This window comes from Scheffersomyces amazonensis (genome assembly GCF_036850825.1).
Source record: "Scheffersomyces amazonensis strain UFMG-HMD-26.3 chromosome Unknown RJT21scaffold_4, whole genome shotgun sequence".
NCBI lineage: Eukaryota > Fungi > Ascomycota > Pichiomycetes > Serinales > Debaryomycetaceae > Scheffersomyces > Scheffersomyces amazonensis.
Window position 1 is genome coordinate 403,170 of NW_027042744.1, and position 22,997 is coordinate 426,166.

Here is a 22,997-nt window from a genome sequence, read left to right on the forward strand (position 1 = left end):
TGATGTATGGTGGTGAGGAAACAAATCTTTGAACGAATTTAATTAATTAATTAATTTTGGTTGCTACTGATTTGATTTGTAGGTGCATCTCAGAAAAAAGTATCATGTAAACAAATCATATTTACTTAATCAACCACTAGTAGAAATATAGATAATGTCGTCCCTGGAGGATAAACAAATAGTGCGAACGAGTAATTCGGAACCTACAACTCCATTGCGAAGTACTACTGTGAATCGCGAACAAAATGGTTCTCAAAGTAATCCAAATCATGTTACTAAAGACATTCATTTACCTCCTAATGAATTAACTGAGATCACCAAAAGATTAAGTCAACAATTCCGAGAGTCTATAGGTATTAGTGGTAGTCAAAGATCTCGATCTCGTCAACCAACACCTACTAGAACCAAATCATCTAATAGAGGAGTATATACTCCTACACGATTGAATGGTAGTAGAAGGACAAGTGAATCATTTAAACGTAGACGATCTTCAATAATAACTAAAAGAGGTGAAGTAATATATGGACCGGAATATGCTGGACCAATAACTATTGATTACTTAAGATTCTTCTGTAAAGTCGTAGTTCAACAAACTCAAGCAAAGCTGGAACCTCAACCAATATCAATAATATCAACAGAAGATAATGATCAGATCATTGAAACAACTCAAGTAAACCATACCATTATTCCTCACGATGAATCATCAACACCACCTAAAACTGAATTTGATCAATCCCTTCCATTACCATCATCAGTTGAAAAAGTCTTAAAGTCTCCATTTCAAACTAGTAGTATAATACTGGATGAGGTTAATGATTCAAACAGTATAGAGAACAATGAAATATTAACCTCACGACAAGACATAGATTCTGATAAGGAAAACCAACATTCTACAAGACCACTATCATATTTGGAAAAGATTTTATTTGCCAAAAGAGCTAAGAATAAGGCAAGAGTTTCAAGTTCTGCATTTAATTTTGAAATAAACCATAAGCAAGATATAGATACTCCAGAAGATCGAAGGTTTGTTATAGATAATGATTTTGAAGAACAATCAGTAGCATCACCTTTAATTAAGAAGGGCGACTTAACACATGAGGAAACCAATAAAGAAATAGAATTTGAAATTGCATATGATGGAATAGAAGATCAAATAGATAATTTTGATGTACCATTTGAACAAGAAGACCAAGATCAAATAATAGAAAATGATGTAAGAGACGAGACACCCTTAGTAGTAGAAGAACCAACTAATGACTTTAATATATTACCTACACCAATAGTTACACCAGAAAATATCAGACTCAACTTAGGTTATTCTCCTGAAGCATTAATTCAAGAAGAATTTACTGTCCAAGATGATAATCCAGAATTATCTGAATTACTTGAAAGAGATCTATCATCTGAACCAGAGATTGATATTGAACATAATATTGAATATGATGAAACTACAGGAGATAAACATGAACGTATACGAAGTATTTCAACTAGCAGAATGATGTCTACACAATCAAGAGCATCTCTACCATTGAAATCAGTTAAAAATTTAGTTAATTCAATTAGATTACATTCTGTTAATGAAAATACTCATATTTCTAAAAAGAAACCAAGACTCGATAAACCATTGAGTTCAGATATCTATCAAACCATTCAAGAAAAATCTGATATTTTTTTATCTTCATTACTATCTGATTTAGAAGCTTATGCCAATCATAGAACAAATGGAAAGTCTTCCCAAATTAAAATGAAGGATGTATTATTATACTTAAATAGAATAAAGTTTGCCGGACAAACTTCTTCAAGAGATAAAGAAATCAATAAGATTTCTCTGTTAGCTCAAAATTATCTTCCTCTTGAGTTATTATTACAATTAGATGACAGTTTAAATGTTTCTAGTTCAAAAATCAATAGAGATACATTTAATTCTGAATCGGAACTGGATGAATCCATTTAATTTCTTTACCCCTGTTATTATAATTAATAAACATTTTATATACAAGTTAATTTTATAGAATATATACTTAAGATTAAGCAGCTTGTTGATTTCTTTGTTCACTGAATGCTGCTTGATTACCCTTAGCTAATTTGAATAATTCAAATATGGCTGCAGGAGTTACCCCTTGAATACGTCTAGCTTGACCAATTGTTTTAGGTTGAATAGTATTTAATAATGTACATACTTCATGAGATATTTTCATATTACCTTCATAAGTATATGTATGATTTAATGGAAGTAATAAATTTTCATCAGCATTATAAGCACTAAGATGATACTTTTCCTTAGATAACCAAGGTGCATAATCACTTTCTACATCAATTTTATTTCTTAATCTTGGGGTAATATTCTCATAGAATTGAGGTACATTTCCATCTCGAATAAATTTATTCATATGAGGTATTAAATCACTTATCAGCATATCTCTATAAGAAAGGAGTTTCCATCCACTTACCAGAGTATCTTTACTAAGATCCAGAGGTAAACCTTTCAATGCCGGAGCCCAAACCGCTCCTGAAAGTACTAATTCATTTAAATGTTGTTTAATTTGATTAAATTGTTTCATCTCTTGAGAATATTTCTTATATCTTTCTTCACCAACTACTCCTGCAGCATATCCCTTTTCTGTAAGTCTCGTATCAGCATTATCTGATCTTATTGAAACTCTAAATTCTGAACGAGAAGTGAACATTCTATATGGTTCCTCTACACCTTTCGTAATTAAATCATCTACAAGAACTCCAATATAACCATCAGCTCTACTAATTTCTAATGCAGGTTTATTCAAATAAGATAATCCGGCATTGATACCAGCTAAACAACCTTGGGATGCTGCTTCTTCATAACCAGTAGTACCATTAATTTGACCAGCTAAATAAAGACCATCCACTAATTTAGTTTCAAGAGTATTTCTTAATTCTCTTGGATCTACATAATCATATTCAACACCATAACCTGGTTGAACCATCTTTACATTTTCACAACCAGGCATAAATCGAACTATTCTTTCTTGAATATCGGCTGGCATTGTACATGAAATACCATTTGGATATACTAAATCTGTATCTAAACCTTCTGGTTCTAACCATACGGTATGTAAATCCTTATTAGGGAACTTTATAATTTTTGATTCTATCGAAGGACAATACCGAGGACCTTTAACAGTTTCTCTTATATGAATAGATTTATCCAAATTCTCTGCTATTATCTTATGAAATTCTGGAGTTGTATGAGTTTGGTGACATGTAAGTAAATGATCTTGTAATTCAACTTTTTCATTCATATATGACATTGGTTGAGGAGGGAAATCAGATGGTTGAGGAATCAAATGGGTATAATCAATAGTTTTTGATGAAAGACGACATGGAGTACCTGTTTTAAGACGTCCTAATCTAAAACCAGCATCTCTAAAAGTATCTGATAATCCAAAAGTTGCTTCTTCTCCAATACGTCCAGCAGGATAAGCAGTTAAACCTATATGAATTTCTCCTCCTAAAAATGTACCAGTTGTAACAACAATTTTAGAACAATTAAATATTCTTCCATCACTTAAAAGTAATCCTCTTACAATACCATATTTTCTACCAGTAGAATCTTTACCTTGAATTTCATTAGGTTCAATAATAATATCATCAACTTTTGCTTCCATAACATTTAAATTAGGATAATTAAGGATTTCATTTTGCATTTCTTTTAAATAAATCAGTCTATCAATTTGAGCTCTTGGACCATGAACTGCAGGACCTTTTGAAGCATTTAAAATTTTAAAATGTATACCAGCTTTATCAGTTATTCTTGCAGCAACTCCATCTAAGGCATCAACTTCTCGAAGTAAAGTTCCCTTACCTACACCTCCCATTGATGGATTACATGAAGCAGTACCTATTTTATCTATATGAGGAGTAATTAAAGTTGTCATAGTACCTGATCTTGCAGATCCAGTAGCTGCTTCACATCCCGCATGTCCTCCACCAATAACTACTACAGGAAGTTCAGGAGATTGAGATAATTTTTGTTTTAAATCGGCATTAATAATTATGGTTCGACTTAGTTGTTTTTGTAAACCTCGAAATAGGTCACGTTTACGTCTACTAGCCAATCTGTACATGATTTATAGTACGGTGAAGTAGTATCTCACTAATGTCTTAACTATGGTGAATAATATAATTTTTAATTTTTCACATCTCCATAGTGCGACTGGCTGAAAAATTATTTATCGCTACTCATCTCTCACTAAGTACTAAGCACTGCACTAAGCACTCACCATTAAGCACTACGAACAAACAACTAAACATGCCAGCTGCTGACGATCTCGATGATGGTTTATCATATGATGTGGAGTTTTCTGAACCGGAAGGGAATGATGCTTCTAATTCAGAATTTGAGAATAACGATGAAAGTGATAATGAAGTCACTGCCAGTACTACAACCACTACTACTGATGAAGTAAGTAATGAACCAGAATCTAAAAAGAGAAAGAAGACTACCAATAAATTACAAGAAAAGAAGAGATTAAAAGTCGAAATGGATATTCACCAGAAAAAGAATTTATCTCTTGAATCAGATGCTCAAGTAATTACTGATTATATCAATAATAAAATCTTACGAAAGAATTCAGATCTTTCAGCATTAGAATTATCAGAACTTTATTTTAAAAAATCAGATATACGGTCATCATCTGAATTCTCCGACAAACGGAATTTAGATGGGTTAAGTAAATTTATTACTGGAAGATTTAGTAATATGTTACCTGAATCATCTAAGAAGAAGAATAAGAAAAGTAAGAACAAGAACAAGAACAAGAACAAGAACAATGAAACTTCAGTATCTAATGAAGAAAGAAAATTCATTGCTATTGTATCAATGTCTGCCATTAGAGCTTGTGATATTCATAGAGCTACCAAAGATTTAAGTGGTTCATCACTTAAAGTTATTAATAAAAATAAAATTGAAGTAGATTTAAAATTATTAAAAACAACTAATTCTCGTATACTTTGTTGTACACCAGGACGATTACTTAAAGTATTAAATAATGAAGATAAAGCAATTAAACAAGAAGAAATTAAAGTTATAATAGTTGATAATTCATATTTAGATGTAAAGAGTCAAAATATTTGGGATATAAAGGAAACAACTGATGCATTAAAGGAATTAACTAATTCTGGTTCAAAAATTTACCTCTATTAGACTATGTACTATTGGTTTATTAATATATATATATATAAAGGTTTAATTAGTTATCAGTAATGGTAAATACATTGCTTTGCTTGATCGGTAATATTCAGCTACTCCATTAGTAATTATATTGGCGGTTGTATCATCAATTGAATTTTCTCCATAATATTCATTAATATGATCCAATGCACTTTTCAATTGGCTATGGGAAATCTCCTTAATTGGCTCAGTCTGAGTGAACTGTAGAAGAAAGGCAATATCTGCAAATAAACTTAATGCTTCCTTATGATGGTGAGGGGTTGACTGAGGTTGATCTTCGTGTTCCTCATCGGTCTGATCAACAACTTCCTTCTTTTCTTCCTCTTCCTGTTGTTCCTCTTCTTTATTCTCATTCCCATTCTTTCCATTAGGTACTTCCACAACCAGTTTGACTTCATTCAAACATGAATAGAGTTTAGTAATTAACTTATCCTCAATCCATTGATTCTTGATATCAATGAATATACCATTAATTAGAGGATTCAGGAATAGTTTTCCAAAATGAAGTTCATCAGAATCTAGACCAGCCGATAAGAAATTCTTAGAAATATGATACATAAGTGCTGATAACCCCATAGATGGACGTAATGGTAATTCAGTAGTTGGACCAGAATTTTTCAAAATTACTGTGATGTTGGTATCGAATTTATTAGTAAAATTTTCATCAGGAATATTAGAAATAATACTTTCAAATAAACTTTTAGTAATACTATCGATATTATCTAAAGTAGGTTGACTTTTCTCCTTAAGATGATTAATATTAGTAATGTTATCTTTAACAACAAGTAAAATACCCAAGACATAATAATTCGATATAATATTATTATGTTGAGATTCCTTTATTAATAAATTTACCCTTTCTATAAAGTGATTGATATTATTCCAAAAGTCTGCAAGGATCTTTTCATGTAATTTTTCTAATTCTATATCGAATAAATTACTGGAGAAATTCCCCCATTTAATTTCCTTCTTATTGGTTGATGAAGGTCTAGAAATTAATTTGTAGATACTACTAAGACTGTTTAAAGCTGTTAATTTATTAGAATCAATTTCTTTCTTATAATCAATTAAATTATTAAGTTTAACAAAATTCCCAAACCAATTTTGAATTGATTCACATACTTCATCATTAGAAGTTGATAATGACATATCTGTCATAATTTCAATATATTTTTCTAATCTTTTATCAATTAATTGAGTCAAATCTTTAGAGAATAATTGTAAATTCCTCTTAGTTGAATTAAATGTATGATTAGATAAATTAGTTTCAATAGTATTTGAAATACTATTTTGTGATTCTGAGAATAATTCAGCAAATAATGTAGAATATACTGATTCAGATTTATTTAATATAATATCAAGACATTTAACAGCAATATTATCTTTATTTGATAGAATTATTAAATCAATTAATTTTGAATTTGAATAATTATAACTAGCATAATCAAATAATTTTGATAAATCAGTAATAAAATTATGAAACATTATTAATGAATTATCTAATTTCTCATATTCATTAAATCGAGAATTATTGGTAGAATCTATTAAAAATTGAGTTAATAAAGTAATCCATTGTTGATTGGATTCAGCTAAAGTTAATGAAACTGATTTAGGAATTTCAATAAGATAAACTGATTGATTAAAATAAATTTCTCCATTTTCTATCCAATCTTTAAATCCAATTAATTGTGTAGCATCCCAACTTTTTGTATAAGATTTTAAATTTATAAAAAATATACTATTAATATCTTTAAGATATTTATCAGTATAAATACAAGAATTTTCAATATATCTAAATATCTTTAAAAAGTTAACTTTTGTTGGACCATATTTAACTAAAGGTTTTAATAATGATTCAAGATAATTATACCTTAATTCATAAAATTTTTCAAGGATTTTTGATAAAGTATCTAAATCAGGATTTGTACGATTTATAATTGTATATGCTAATAAAAAATTAACTATAGGTATAGAATTTTTATTAAATGATTCTAATTTTGAAAATACAACTTCTTCATCTTCGAATTTATCTTCTTCTTCTCCATCATCATAATTATCATCTTGAATGAATTCTTCATATATTCTTAAATCATCATCTAATAATATTGGTTGAGTATTAATTAAATCTGTAAATACTAATCTCAGTTGAGGAGTTACTTTATCATTTACACCTCCATAAACACTTTGTTCAAGTACATTATAATGAGATAATTCAAATTCAACAAATTTAATGAAATTGGATTTTAATGCTTGAAATTTAGATTGAATATAAATATTTTCCTTTAATATATCACTAAATAAAGTTTCAATTGAATAATATAATTTTGCATAATAAATTAAATTTGATGAATGAATTAATGGAGATAATGATTTATTAGTAGCTATTTTTAAATCTAATTTCTCTAATCGATTATAAATTAAAGATCTTAAAATTCTTATTTTATTTTTATTTCTAGCTTCTGATGCCTTTTTAGATCTTATAAGTGTATCAAATTTTGAATAACTATTAGTATTGGATAATTTTAAAAATTTAGATGGTTTATATGATAAATCTGATATTCGTCCGTCACTTCCATATGAAACATTATACATATCATCAATATCTTCAGCTATCTTAATTAAATCTCGATATTTTGATCCAACTAATGTATGTAAATCATGTTTACTAGTTTCAATCTTTTGCTTATATTGTCTATTAAGTCTTTGAACTTCAGGAATTGTATTCTTTTTAAAAATTTCATCGACAGTTTGGTCTTCAGGATTTAATTCCAAATCCCTTTGGTCCACATGGTTAGGCTCAATTGAACCGAGCGAAGCCATTTGCTAATAATTTTAATAAATATTACTTATATTCGTTGACTGGTTGTCCTATTCGAGATCAATATTTCACTTTATTGATATAGACAGACATTTGTAGCGCGACAAACCACGACATTTTGTTTTGTTAATCCGGGTCAAACCTGTAAAATATTTGTATGTACTCAATCTGTAAAATCTCTGTTTCTGTAGGACCCTTCTTGTTACTTTATTGAGTATTTAATTTGTAACTTATATCATCTATATTCATTATTAACTACATCTTCTGTAACAACTGTATAAATAGCATTAATTATCCGATTTACGAATATAGTTTGAATCATTATATGTAAATGAATAAAAAAAAAAAAAAAAATGTTTTATTTTTATAAATTGCTTTAATGTATCTACGTAATGAATCCATTTTTACAATTAGAACTTTAAGTCTTATTTACATCTCAATACTTCTGTATTTATTCAGACACTTCGTATAACAATAAATTATAGTATTCCAATTCCAAAGGAGCTCAGCTAACCTTTAGATTTTTGCAGACTTAATTTCTTGTTCGTAAAAGCAACTTTTTTTTCTTCTTCTAGTTGTCGTTATATGGGTAAGCGCGGTTATCTTAAGAATTTTTTACCCAATTGGGATGACTAATAACACCTAAGACATTCATTTAATTCACTTTGGTATGAAATCAGTATCAAAGCAACTTAACCATGAAGCCGAGGGTAAGTAGATCACGTACAGGCTGCTACACATGTCGAAGGAGAAAGAAGAAATGTGATGAATCACTGTACCCTATTTGTAACAATTGTGAATCTAAAAAGCTACAATGTGTTTGGCCAGATGCAACTAAAGAATTGTACAAGAAATTGGGTCAAGTGAAGTATATCGATGAAGAAAAGAAAAATAAATCGAAAAGGAAACGTACTGATAATGTTTCTCCACAAATATCCATACCAATAGGTCAAGGAACCAATATTTTAAATAACTTAGAAGAATCGTCAACAACCGGCAATTCACCTTTCGATCAGTTTCTTCCATCACCGTTTCTGGATTTTACAGATATCTCTGAATCGCACCTTTTCCCAAATAAAAATTCATCTGATAGTATTACTACCATTAAATCGAGTTCAAGTATAAATTTACAATCACAATCACAATCACAATCACATTCACTTCACTGTAATAAAAATCATATTCTTAACATGATAGCGATGCAACAGGATTGTGTGCAATCTGATGAAGAAGATTTCAAATATCCTCAAAATCAACTGTTACCCATACAAAGTAACTTTAATTCTACATCAATTAATAGGATAAATCATTATTCTGAAACTGTTATACCTATTACCACATTTAATTCTACTAAATCAGTTAGAAATAAAGCTCTACATTCAGCCATAGCATTAATGGAAAGTCCAAGATTGGAAACAACAGAAAGTCCCGTACTTAATATTGACTTCACTCGACTATCATCACCCGAAATATAATGAATATATGATTATGTTATATAATTTACATACAAGTATATAAAATATATAATTAAGAAACGACCTTATATGAGTAGTGCCCATAACCCGAAAATCGGCATGTACTCCCGACCCCAAGAAAAAATAAAAAGAATAGTCCACTATGTTAACAAATGTCTCAAAAAGGACAAAGCGAAAAATAAAATGGAAAGAGACTTGGAGAGTGAAAAACACCGATTTTTCAACCTTTTACACCATAATTGATTTCTACCCATACTAAATCGTGAGATACTACTTTAACGAAGACTGTGACTGATTTTACACCACTTCCAATAATTACTCAACTTTTATTATTCAACTATTGTTAATTCAAATATTGTTAGCATTCTGGTAATACATTTTTTAATTTTTTCAATTCTTACATTCCAAGCCATATTGTGATTTTATATATTGATTGCAACATTCTATATTCTTTATTATAAAGTTAGTTAACCGCAAATGACATCATTGCATAGTACTGTAAGTGATACAACTAACTATTATCCAAACTCCTCGGGAAGATCTTTCTATATCCCTAATAATACCACAAGTAATAATACCACAAATAATAATAATAATAATACTACCACCACAAGTACGACAAGTATAGAGTCACAAATGGAATCAGGTTCACCATCATCTAATTCAAGTCATTCCACTCCATACTATGATAATCAACAACAATCACAAGTACAACCCACTCAAGTGACTCAATATTTTGAAGAAGAAAAAAATGATGATACTAGTCCTGTAGGAGGAGCAGATCAAGGAGGTGAACAACCATTTTATGTTAATGCCAAACAATATCATAGAATATTAAAAAGAAGAATAGCTCGAGCCAAATTAGAAGAAAATTTGAAAATAGCAAGAACCAGAAAACCTTATTTACATGAATCAAGACATAAACATGCTATGAGAAGACCTAGAGGTCAAGGAGGACGATTCTTAACGGCAGCTGAAATAGCGGAAAAGGAAAGACTTGAAAAATTAAAAGAATTAGAAGATAAGAATAATGAAAATAATGAAAATGAAGAAAATGATAATAATGCTGAAACAAATGATGATGGTCAAGGTACAGTAGTATCAGAAGTACAAGATACTTTTGATTCTGAGCCATCTAATAATGAATCAACATCTATTGAAAAGAAAGCAGCTTTAAAGATAAATAATCCCGAAGAAGATGCCATGTTTGAAAATTTGATTAATGCAGCTGAAAACAATTCGTAGATTTAGTAACTTCCTTCCTTCCTGTTTGAAATTATGAAAAGTTAAACCTTCTAAAATTGTAATGATTTAAAGTAATAATAATATAAATTCATAAATTGACTTTAATTTCATTTTAATTCATAAAACATTATATACGACTTCTGTTTGATTTCCTTTTAGTTTATGTTATGTATTATTTTTAAGCAATATATATTGTTATTGGTGTAAAGAGATCTTGCACTAACTTTCTCTGGTTGGTTTACATTTAACTACACTACTACTTATAAGTTTGTATACATTGATTACCTATTCATGTATAATAAATAAATAAATAAATAAACAATTAATTAAATACAGTAAACTTCTAATTTTAATTAAATTCCTAAACTTTTAAGTGAACTCTTTGTTTGATCATTCAATTGATTCAATATTTGCACATCCACTAATTTTATATTGGCTAGTATTGTAAATTTGATTTCAGTATAATTATTATTCTTAAGTTGTTTAATTGGATCAAATGGTTCGATATTAATTGAAATAATTCTTGAAAATTGTGAACCAAATGATGCACTTTCTAAATCAATTTCATTTTCATTGACTATAACACTTCCATTACCAGTTAAACTACCTTGAATTGCCGAAGAATTTGTATTAGTATTAATACCTTCATATGAAGATAAATTATTAACCAATTGTTCTATTGTTGGTACAACTAATACTTGATATTTAGTTAAAAACAATGAACTTTTTAATAATTGTGATATACCAACATTAATAATCTTTTTATCATGTAAATTAATAATTGAATTAGATGTTGGTAATACAAAATTTGTAAATATTTGTTGAAATAAATTTTCTTGAACTGAATCTATAAAATTTATTATAAAATCTCCACTATTAGGAATTTTTGAATCACTTAAAATAATTGTTGAAAAGAATAATGTAAATCTTTTAACAAATTTATCAGTTCTGGAATTCTTTAATCTTGTTAATAATAATATAGCAATTTGATTAAAGAATGGTTGTAAGAAATTAAGGGGGATATTTAAAAATATACTTTCTAATAATTCAAATCCATGAGTATCATTTGCTTTTGAAGCAATTAATTTTTGAAAGACTCCTAATAAAGGGGTTAAATCAGTAGTACTAATAGTGAAAATTGATGAATCATGTTCAAGTATAGTTACTAATAATCTTGTAATACCAGGAATATTTCCTCTAAATTCCCAAACTGATGGAGAAAGTAAAGGTTTTATTAAACTTTTATAAGTTTCTGGTATTCCTGCTCCAATTGGATAATTTTCTAATAAAAATGCTAAAATTTGAAAAGTATATGGAACAAATTCTTGAACATCATCACCTAAAATATTTAATAAAGCTGGAATAATTAATTCAATAAATTTATTTAAATCTGTTAAACCAAATTTAATTAATAAACCAATTGATTCAAAAGTATAATGAGAAAATTTTGGATTTGAAGGATTTTGTGCAGTAATTTTAAGAATCTTTAATAATTGTTCTATAATTGATAATCTATCTTGAATTAAATCTTCACTAGTTAATAAAATTCTCATAATACATTTCATTAAAAATTCATTTTCGGCTAATTTCTCCGGAGTATAATCATGTAATAAAATCAATTTAAATAAATTTGTAATTAATTCATTAATAAATGGATTTATATCTTGTTTATTAAAGATTGGAGTATGATCAGTATTAAAATCCGTCATAGATAATAATTTTTCAATTGTAATGGCTGAATAAGTATATACCACAGTATTTTGATTTCTAGTTAAATGATTAATTAATAATGGTAATGCTGATAATAATTGATCTTTATTTAATTGATTTCTAAATGTAAAAATATATTTAATTGCATCAGTAATGAGGATTGGATGCAGTTCATTACTTATTAAATCACTAGCAATATTATCAGTAAAGAATTTAATAACATCAACTAAAACATTAGTTGAAGTAACTCCAAGATTAGTTATTGAACCTTTAGTAGCTAATGAACTAAAGAGATAAATTGCTGTATCTTTATTTTTCCAATCATCTGAACGTGATGAAGTTGATAAAAATTGATTAACATATTTCATTACTGATGAAGTAAGTAATTCAGGACTTAAATCTTTTAATTCTCGAAGAAAATCAGTGGCTGATTTCCGTCTTGAATCAAAATCACTACCTTCTAAATCAGATCTAATAAAATTAATTGGTTCATCTTCAAACATTTCTTCATCTGATTCACGAAAATAAATATTTGGTAAAATAATCTTTTCAATAATTTCATTAATTGATGATTCATTTTGAAAAATTGATTGATAATTTTGAAATTTAACTATTGAAGTTAAAAATTGTAGAGCTTTAACCACTAATAAATCAAATTTTTGTTGTCTAGTAACAAAATTATTAACTAAATCCCAAATACTGGTTATAAAATTTTGAATTAATGGTTCAAATACATCAGAATATCTTGAAACATAAATTGAAATTAATTCAATAATTGAAGTTTTTAATTTAATTAATATATCTGCTTCATCATCTTCTGAAGGTTTATTAATATATTCATTAGTATAATTTAAATATTTATGAATAATATTCATAAGAATATTCATATTATCTTCAAAAAATTCAGGAATATCTTGACAATTAAAATCATAATAAATTTGAATTAAAAGTAATAAATTTTCAAAATAAATATTTAATAATGCTTCATTGGTATTATTTTTATCAATTAACAGATCTAATTCAAGAAATAATTTAAGAAATGGATCAGTATATTTTTCTAATACTAATTTAATTTCTAAAAATAATTCATCTGATCTAAATAATGGTCTCCATTTTTTAAAGATTGAATGACTAACATCAAGTATGGCTCTATTAGTTATAAAATCAGTTAATGATAATTTAGCTACAAGTTGATCGATTAATGTTGACCAATTTTGTGGGAAATCACTTTCAGCAATTAAAGTAATTGATTCACCAATTTGAATTTGAAGATTTCCTGGTAATTTAATCATAATATCTAAAATTTCAGCTCTAATTTTAACTACATCATCAACTGGTAAAAGATAATGACCATCTTCATTTAACCATTTCCTTTTAACTAAATTTTTAAAGAATAGAGCTCCAGCTAATCGAATTTCATTAGCAATATTTGTTGAATCAATAACATGAAGTAAAGTAATTGAAAATCCTGGTAATGATTCAATTGATTTTAATTTAATTTCTGCTTCTTTGGCTGTAGCAGGTAATAATGAAAGTTCTAAGAACTTAGTAATTGATTCTAATGAATTGTCCTGTGACATTCTGTCTGTCGCTCGTTAATTTGGCTTTACTATAGGTACTAGTTAATTTCAATGAATGGTATGGTATGGTATACTAACTGATTATTCAATAACTAATGATTGAATTAAATGATTTCTTTTGATTATACTGAATTGGACACAACAACCCAGTAACTATAATCCACACTAATATATTGGTAACCAGTAATTAGATATTATTAGATCTTGTTAGTACTTAGTACTTAGTAGTTAGTAGTTTTAATGATCGGAGATGAATGAATTTTTCAGTATATGTTTATTTTTCACGAGCATCATCACGGGCTTAGTGAGGGTACGGTATACAGAACAATCAACTAAAAACGATTAACTATTAACTATTAGCAATTAACTATTAAGCATATGAATTTATAAAAACAATTATATAATGTATAGCTATATAGGATATAAGATAATATAATATAATATAATATAAAGGAGTGTAATAAAGTAGAGGAGGATGATTTAGGATAAAAATAGATAATGAGAATGGAGAATAAAAAAATATGGGAATAAGGTATTAAACTCTATAGTTAAGTGAGAATAGATGGTAGAGATAAGAAAGAAAGAGGAAAGAAAGAAGAAAGAAATAAATAAGACATTGAAAGTCTATTATTCAACTATTCACTTGATTCAATGAAGCTATGCAATGGAATCTTACTTAGAAGATGGTAAAGTTGATTGGGAAGCTTGCTTTTGTTGTCTTTGTTTGGCCACAGCATAAACTAAACCAGCAATAAAACCAACAAAGATAGAAGAAACAGACCAGAAATTAACAGCAGCTTCAAAGAATATTAATCCAGATAAAGCAATTGGTAATTTATTTAAAGCACCAACCATAGAATAAGTAGTAGAAGAAGTAACTCTAACACACCAAGCTGAACAATAAGAAATACCAACAGATGAAGCACCAGATAAAACCATAGCAGCAATTGTAGCAAATCTATTATCTTCTGGGAAATTTAAGGCAACATTTTCAGCAGACCAATTTTCAAAAATAAAAGAAGAAATTAAAAGAATTGGAATTGATAATAAGTTATTGTAGAACATAGTATCGAAATCTTTAAAGTTAGTTAACTTTATTCTCTTTCTCATGAATAAAACAAAGGCAGCAGAAGCAAAACAATTAACAAACATCCAGAAGTAACCAATATATAATTCATAAAGGGTAGCAGTAGTTGAAGCATTAGCAGTATCACCATACCAAGCAATAACAGAAGATAAAACCATTAATAAGAAAGAACCTAAAGTCATTGAAGTAACAGAACCACCAAACCATAAGACTTCACCATAAGCAATTAAAATAATAGTTAAATTCTTAAAGATAGTATAAACTGGAATAGATAAATATTGAATAGCCTTTGAAGCAGTATAAATCATAGCAACTAATAAGAAAGCAATTGGAGACCATTTTTTAGCTTCATCAGAATTAAATTGTCTATAAGTAATAATTCCAAAAGATTTTAAAGAACCAATGGTTACAATACAAACAATACATTGAACTGCCAATAAGAAGAAATTTAAATTAAATGAAAAACCTGACAAAACATATTTATTGGTAACAGTCATAAGAATTGATGATATACAATAAGATAAGATTGAGATTGGACCAGAATTGGATATTGATCCGAGATTAGATTGCTTTTCCATATTGATATTGATATTATTATTATATTTGAGTTTTAGTTTGGATTTATCGTAAAATTTACGTTTTATAAGATATACTGATTGAGAAATAAGATAAAACAGTAATAATCCCATACACTAGATATGAGGTAAAAGGTTGAATGAAATCTATTGAAATGAGTGCGACTGATAATACAGATTACACTTGTAACAATATAATATAATGATTAAGTAATGAATATGGATTGAAAGATCTAATAGTTAAAGATCAAGACAGACAGACAAACAAAATTCAATCCAACAAGAAAATCACACTTACAAATAAGAACTCACTGGGAACGGTGTTTGAGGTTTATTGTTCAGTTTATAGATTTTTTCGAGCTAAAAAAAATAATTTTTGTAGTGATGGAAATGAACAACAAAATACTTACACAAACTGGGGGAGTACATCCAAGTGAAATAAAAAGCGTGTGTTGGACGTGCATAAATCCAATAATGTTGGTTGATTAACATGTGTTGTAGTTAGTATATATTTGCTTATTGTTATGTAATAGATCGATTGTTTTGGTAAGGTACAGTGTTACAAAGATGTGATACACGTAATGCTTTAAATGTATATATACAAATAATATTATACACAAACAAAGAGAAGAAACAAATAAACAATTGATTGGTTATTGGCTCATTGGCTAATTGCAACTATACCTTTAAGGCGACGGATAAATATAAATATTAATATTATTATTTTATTATTATTATTCTTATTATTATTATTATTATTCTTATTCTTATTACTATTGGTATTTACTATAATTTTTATTATATAACATACAAACTTCGTTGGGCTAGTTTAACCTGCTCAAAACGCATTACTACTCAAATCTCCTCTGTAATGTGGACCCCCTATACGTTAATGAAGGTTCTGAAATTATCCAGATATACTGAGACAACCTGTAAAAAAAGAATAAACTAACAATAGATCTTTTTTTACAGGTTGGCTTAATAATGCCAGTAACATTCATTATTCCAACTGTCATATCAAAGATTTACATTACAATGCAAACCAAACCGTTTAATCGATAAAGTATTGTACTAATAAGCCATCAACATTCCAACTCTAATACCACCACATCCATATTTTCAGTCCGCTATATCTCCTTTAGGTTGCTATATTCAAGATAAAAGAAAAGAAAAAAAAAGACGTGTAACGCGTCATTTCATAGAACAACCAGTAATTTTTGACAACTGCAGTTTGTGTAACTAAGTACTAACATTATGAAATTTTCAACTATTACATTCGGACTTGACTTGAGATGCTCATACTGAAATGAGCCGTTTGAATTTGACACATCGGAGAGACATTCCAGATCTAACCGTTTATAAGTGTAATTTTTAGTTCGTATATATTCGGCCTATGTCCACGTTTATAGTTTGTTTGTAGAATCCTCATTATTTTGCTGCAATATCTGTATCAAGTTTTTGCAATAGCCTTCTACTATAAATAATAAATAATCTCTACTACAAACATTAAATAATCTCTACTATAAATATTAATAATTTATTAAATATTACTTTTCATAATATACATAATCTAAGGAAATGACTAAAAGGTAAATGAATTTAATGAATAGTTGGGCTTTAAGCATAATCACCTCTATTGTACATACTGATATCAACTTCTGCTTTAACATCAACCATATCACCAACATCAATACAAGCATCAATACTTAAACCTCTTGAACGTTGATCTTTTATTCTTTGATTTTGAGCTCTAATTTTCTCTAATTCTTGAATATAATTATCTTCAATCCCTGTAATATATTCACCTGTGAATACCCCTACTTCAAATTGTTGAAGTTCTTCGGATTTACAACAATCAACTAAATCTTGTAAGTCTTGATATACAACTTTATCAGCCCCGATAACTTTAGAAATAGCTTCTTCATCTCTTTCAAAACCAACAAGTGCCTTAGTATCAGCTAAATCAATACCATAAATATGATTAAATCTAATTGGTGGAGCACATGATGCAAAATAAACTTTTTTAGCTCCAGCTTCACGAGCCATTGCAACAATTTCTTTTGAAGTAGTTCCTCTAACGATAGAATCATCAACTAATAAAACATTACGATCTTTAAATTCTGATTCCATAGCATTTAATTTTCTTCTCACAGATGATCTTCTTTGTTGTTGATCAGGCATTATAAATGTACGACCAATATATCTATTTTTAACAAATCCTTCACGATATGGAATATTTAATGAAACTGCACATTGGAAAGCAGATGTACGAGAAGTATCAGGAACAGCAATGACAACATCGATTTTAAAATCAGGATCTTTTTCCATTATTTTAGAAATCTTTTCAGCTAATTTAATCCCCATTTCAATACGAGATCTATATACTGAAACACCATCCATAACAGAATCTGGTCTAGCAAAATAAACATATTCAAAAATATCAGGAGCAAAAATCTTTGGTTCAACAACTTGACGGAATTCTGGTTTACTTTTACTACTATCTTTTTTAATAATAACAGCTTCACCAGGTTTAATATCTCTAAAATTTTCAAAACCATGAGCTTTTAATACAACTGATTCAGATGCTAACATATAATCTGATGTACCATCTTTATTAACTCTTTCACCATATAATAATGGTCTTATACCATTTGGATCTCTAAACCCAATGATACCATACCCAGCTAACATAACAATACAAGCATAAGCACCTCTGATTTTATTCATAGTACCAGTTAATGCACTAAATAAATCTAAATTATTAACTCTTGATTTATTGAATTTTTCAAGTTCAGCAGCAAAGACATTAATTAATAATTCAGAATCAGAATCAGTATTTATATGTCTATGAACAACTTCATCTAAATATTCTTTTAATTCAATACTATTAACTAAATTCCCATTATGACTTAAAGAAATTCCATAAGGAGAATTAACATAAAATGGTTGAGCTTCACTACCAGCAGAAGAACCAGCAGTTGGATATCTTAAATGAGTTATACCCATATTACCAACTAAATTTTCCATTCTTTGTTGAGTAAAGACATCACGAGCCATACCATTTCCTTTACATTGATAGAATCTACCTTTAGATCCACAAGTAACTATTCCAGCAGCATCTTGACCTCTATGTTGTAAAAACATAGCTCCTTCAAAAAGTTCATTGGCAACATTTTGACGTTGATCATGTAAGACTACTCCTAAAATACCACACATTTTGAATCAAATTATTTTAATTTTAGTCTAGTCTAGTTTAGTATAATTCTAGTTCTATTTCTATTTCTAGGTAATTGATGATTTGAGTTGAATCGAAAAGGTTACCCTGATAATTGACCCTTAACTACAACTTGAGTGATGATCGCTCAAACGACTCCTTGAAGAATACGTATCTATAATAGAAGTATACCTTAAAAAAGAAAGAAAAAGTAAGCAACAACTAACTTCTCCATATAGTCTAAAATTTTTTTTCACTACGGTATTAGTGAAAAAAAAATTATTCAGAAAAATAAAAAGCTTTTCGATGAGTAGTCTTTTGGCCTAAAGGGGTAACGGTTAGCTTAGGTTGTATTTTTTATGTCTACAATGTACTACCTGAACTAACTATAGTTAAGCGAGAATAAGTGAATTAACTACTAATTAAATATTGATAAAGAAGTCAAACCCCATAATTATATGCAATCATCAATTCTCATCATGTATCAGTATCGATGGTTTTGTGATTAGCCTAGTTTATTGCAATTGATAGGAGTCAAAATAGGACAGTCTGCGAAAAGCCCGCATACTTCCGATGATAGCCGTCCCTACCAGTTCGTTACCATTAGTATTACTATTACAATTTATTACTATTACAATTTATTACTATTACAATTTATTACTATTACTATTTACTAATAGTCAGGCTCATTACACAAGTATTATACTACTGAATTACTATTACACCAAACTAATATACCTACACTACTCTACACTACTCTACCTTACTCTAGTATACCATCTAATGGTTATTGTATTAGACTATATAAAAGAAAAATGCAAGACTGCAAAAAAAAAAAAAAAGAGGTTTTTTTAAGGATTTTATATATAAAGTATTAGACGAATGAATGGTTGTACGACTCATGGAATGAGTCATGTTATGAAGTAAATTTACAATGTAGAAGGTTAGCCGGTGTTGATTACCTTCCCGGGGATTCGTCAATTGATAAGTAGGAATAAATCAGGAAACAAGGATAAAAAAAAATACTAATGATGATAAAAAAATAGTAGTATCAGTATAAACAAGCAAACAGTAAATTATAACTCCGTAGCTAGTAAAAATCAATCAAATAACATTATAATAATCCATGTTATATGTATATATAAAACATGGTGTATAATGATAACAACTTAAGAAAAGAAAGCATTCACTCATTAAAGGGAAAGAATTAAATCTTCTTTCAAAATTATAAGAACAATAATAGAAACAAAGAAGGAAGGAAAGAAAGAAACAAAATATTAAAGCACCCCCAAAAATCATATAAATAAAAGACAAAGATCTAAAGCATATTGAAATCAAACAAGAATTCTTTTTGAACTAAAATTAAGTAGATCTAAACATTTAAGCGTGGTCTTGTTTGTGCGTATGTGTTGTAATAAATTTTATTTTTAAAAAAAATCATTATGTTTCATTATTGATATGGTTGAGATGATGGGGTTTGTTGATATTGTTGTTGTGGTGGAGGAGGATATTGACCATTGAATTGAGGTGGATATCCAGCAAATTGTGGGGGTGGAGCTCCTTGTTGATATGGAGGATATCCATTAAATTGGTGAGGAGGAATATGTTGTTGTGGAGGATATGTTTGAGGTTGAGGTTGAGGTTGAGGAGCATGATGAGTAGCAGCTGCTACTGGATTAACTTCAGGTTGACCTTTATATTCATAACCAGTCTTTTTATTCACTGTTTCATTACCTTTTGGTAATTCATCAATCTTAAATGGTCTTGGAACTGCATCAGCATTTTCTGCAACATATAAAGATTTATCAATAGTTCCCGGAATTGGTTTAATTTCTGTACCTAATTCTTGTTCAATTTTATATAATGAGTATCTATCATTCCAACTCATTAAATTAATAGCTAAACCTAAATGACCAAATCTACCAGAACGACCAATTCTATGTAAATAAGTTTCAGCTGTCTTGGGGAAATCAAAATTAATAACTACATTAACAGCTTGAATATCAATACCTCTAGTTAATAAATCTGAACAAACTAAATTACGAACTTTACCTTGTCTAAATTCATGGAAAACTTTATTTCTTGCTTGTTGAGGCATTTTAGCATGAGAATAATAACATGAATAACCTAATTCAGTAATTTTCTTTGCTAATAATTCAACTCTATTGGTTGAATTACAAAAGATAATTGATTGATTAATTTGTAATTTACTAAATAATGTATTTAAGCAATGTAATTTTTGCTTTTCTTCAACAAATGCATAATATTGAGTAATACCTTTTAAAGTTAATTCATCCATTAAATTAATTTCATAAGGTTTATTTAAATGTTGATCCATAAATGATTTAACAGCTAATGGGAAAGTTGCAGAAAATAATAAGGATTGTCTTGTAGTTGGGAAGAAACTTAAAATTTGTTCAATAATTCCTTTAAATTCTCTTGATAACATTTTATCAGCTTCATCCATAACAAATAATGGACATTCAGATAAATCAGCAATTTTTCTTGAAGCTAAATCTAAAACTCTACCAGGAGTACCTACTAAAACATGAACAGGATCATTTAATCTAACAATATCATCTCTCAATGAGGTACCACCAGTAGTAACCATACATTGGATACCCAAATGTTTACCTAAAGTTCTGACAACTTGGGAAGTTTGTAATGCCAATTCTCTAGTTGGCACTAATATTAATACTTGAATTTTATTTAATTTTGGTTTAATTTGTTGTAAACTTGGAATAACAAATGAAGCAGTTTTACCAGTACCATTTTTAGCTCTAGCTAAAATATCTCTACCAGCAACTGCCATAGGAATAGATTCTTCTTGAATAGGTGATGGTCTTTCAAATCCTGCTTCAAAAATTCCCATTAATAATTCTCTCTTTAAATTAAAATCTTCAAAAGATTTCCCCTTGGTGTTTAAAACATCTTCAGTTTGTGGTCTAGTATCCTTAGTAGGAATGTTCAAATTTGATTTCCAATCTTGTTCTGACATTGTTTATATATATATATATTATATATTATATTATATTGTATAGTATTATATTGTATGTATATGGTAATAGTGAATTAATTTGAAACGTGCTCTTTTAATATGATTGAATTTGGTATATGAATCAATAGTATGATATGTAAATTTGAAGTAAAATTTTACAAGGATTCTTCTATGATTCAATAAATGGTTAGTTATGTAGTTGGTAATAATATCAATTGATATAGGAGTAAATATATAATTCTCTAATAGTACTAATGAGACAAGTAAATTGTCTTATATAATGAAAAATTATGCTATTCAAATGGGAAAAGTCAAGTTTTTTTAATAACTTGGAATTTTAGAAATTGCTTATATATAAGTCAATACTTTACTTATTAGAAAATTATTCGTTAGTATATTTAATTTGCAATATATGATATATAGGGAACTATTTAGGTTGTACTTCCTTGACTTACGTTGGGTTAAAATTTTCCTTTGGGCCAAAGCGCACGACCATTTTAATATGTAAAAATAAATACTCAAGTGTTACCCGGCCGTACGCTGGATATTTTGCACCTATTACTATCCATAGTAAGTTACAGTAGTTATATAAATAACAGAGACTTCTATGATTGTTCTGAGTGGTTGATTGAATTGATAATAGCTACAATCAGAATGCTAGGTATTTGACCAATAATATATACATATATATATATATATATATATATATGAATGTATGGCTCTATCTTCATCTCTACACTATATCATCATCTTGCTTCGAGATGAATCTAGCTATATTCTTATCAACTTGAGCTTCATTAACCATTTTGGATTCCATATGATACATAATGTCTGAATTAGTGATATTGGGAAGTATAAGATTATTCTGTTTCATTTCACTTATTGATAAGTTAAATGGATAAATACATTTCTCATTAGGACATGATATAATGGAGAGTGTGGGTTGTAATAAATGTTGACGAAGTGCTGTAGAACATAGTGGACACTCCATTATCTAATCTTCGACACTCTTAGATCTCATATAACAACAACTTACTTATCAGCCAATCCACTAACAATTGTTATACTGATAAAGATCGAAATATG

At 28.3% G+C, this 22,997-nt stretch overlaps 11 protein-coding genes across 11 annotated transcripts; 4 read left to right on the forward strand and 7 right to left on the reverse strand. All coding sequences in view use genetic code 12, as the record gives it.

The window, feature by feature from the left end:
• The first annotated feature begins 140 nt into the window (after positions 1-140).
• Positions 141-1,961, forward strand: RJT21DRAFT_120983 (uncharacterized protein). The gene has a single exon (XM_064881923.1). It carries the CDS (start codon positions 155-157, stop codon positions 1,952-1,954), a length of 1,800 nt encoding a protein of 599 aa, XP_064737679.1. The 5' UTR covers positions 141-154; the 3' UTR covers positions 1,955-1,961.
• On the reverse strand, positions 1,962-4,200 carry MTO1 (tRNA modification protein). The gene has a single exon (XM_064881924.1). It carries the CDS (start codon positions 4,101-4,103, stop codon positions 2,028-2,030), a length of 2,076 nt encoding a protein of 691 aa, XP_064737680.1. The 5' UTR covers positions 4,104-4,200; the 3' UTR covers positions 1,962-2,027.
• On the forward strand, positions 4,193-5,203 carry RJT21DRAFT_40213 (uncharacterized protein). The gene has a single exon (XM_064884437.1). It carries the CDS (start codon positions 4,289-4,291, stop codon positions 5,180-5,182), a length of 894 nt encoding a protein of 297 aa, XP_064737681.1. The 5' UTR covers positions 4,193-4,288; the 3' UTR covers positions 5,183-5,203.
• On the reverse strand, positions 4,814-8,137 carry RJT21DRAFT_127047 (uncharacterized protein). Its single transcript, XM_064882884.1, has one exon. It carries the CDS (start codon positions 8,027-8,029, stop codon positions 5,225-5,227), a length of 2,805 nt encoding a protein of 934 aa, XP_064737682.1. The 5' UTR covers positions 8,030-8,137; the 3' UTR covers positions 4,814-5,224.
• A 455-nt stretch (positions 8,138-8,592) lies between these two features.
• On the forward strand, positions 8,593-9,591 carry ZCF4 (Zcf4p). Its single transcript, XM_064881925.1, has one exon. The coding sequence runs from the start codon at positions 8,726-8,728 to the stop codon at positions 9,500-9,502; it is 777 nt and encodes a 258-aa protein (XP_064737683.1). The 5' UTR covers positions 8,593-8,725; the 3' UTR covers positions 9,503-9,591.
• Positions 9,592-9,717: 126 nt separating this feature from the next.
• HAP2 (Hap2p) lies at positions 9,718-11,028 on the forward strand. Its single transcript, XM_064884440.1, has one exon. It carries the CDS (start codon positions 9,980-9,982, stop codon positions 10,745-10,747), a length of 768 nt encoding a protein of 255 aa, XP_064737684.1. The 5' UTR covers positions 9,718-9,979; the 3' UTR covers positions 10,748-11,028.
• A 1-nt stretch (position 11,029) lies between these two features.
• RJT21DRAFT_40225 (importin-alpha export receptor) lies at positions 11,030-14,265 on the reverse strand. The gene has a single exon (XM_064884439.1). It carries the CDS (start codon positions 14,035-14,037, stop codon positions 11,101-11,103), a length of 2,937 nt encoding a protein of 978 aa, XP_064737685.1. The 5' UTR covers positions 14,038-14,265; the 3' UTR covers positions 11,030-11,100.
• A 114-nt stretch (positions 14,266-14,379) lies between these two features.
• On the reverse strand, positions 14,380-16,062 carry VRG4 (GDP-mannose transporter). The gene has a single exon (XM_064885723.1). The coding sequence runs from the start codon at positions 15,811-15,813 to the stop codon at positions 14,710-14,712; it is 1,104 nt and encodes a 367-aa protein (XP_064737686.1). The 5' UTR covers positions 15,814-16,062; the 3' UTR covers positions 14,380-14,709.
• Positions 16,063-17,195: 1,133 nt separating this feature from the next.
• ADE4 (amidophosphoribosyltransferase) lies at positions 17,196-19,328 on the reverse strand. The gene has a single exon (XM_064881926.1). The coding sequence runs from the start codon at positions 18,913-18,915 to the stop codon at positions 17,317-17,319; it is 1,599 nt and encodes a 532-aa protein (XP_064737687.1). The 5' UTR covers positions 18,916-19,328; the 3' UTR covers positions 17,196-17,316.
• A 737-nt stretch (positions 19,329-20,065) lies between these two features.
• On the reverse strand, positions 20,066-22,277 carry DHH1 (DExD/H-box ATP-dependent RNA helicase). Its single transcript, XM_064884441.1, has one exon. The coding sequence runs from the start codon at positions 21,909-21,911 to the stop codon at positions 20,364-20,366; it is 1,548 nt and encodes a 515-aa protein (XP_064737688.1). The 5' UTR covers positions 21,912-22,277; the 3' UTR covers positions 20,066-20,363.
• A 314-nt stretch (positions 22,278-22,591) lies between these two features.
• RJT21DRAFT_120994 (uncharacterized protein) lies at positions 22,592-22,982 on the reverse strand (the record flags this gene model as incomplete). The annotated part of the gene is made up of 1 exon (XM_064881927.1): positions 22,592-22,982. A coding segment is annotated over exon 1 (253 nt), but the record flags the coding sequence as incomplete, so codon positions are not given.
• Positions 22,983-22,997: the final 15 nt, after the last annotated feature.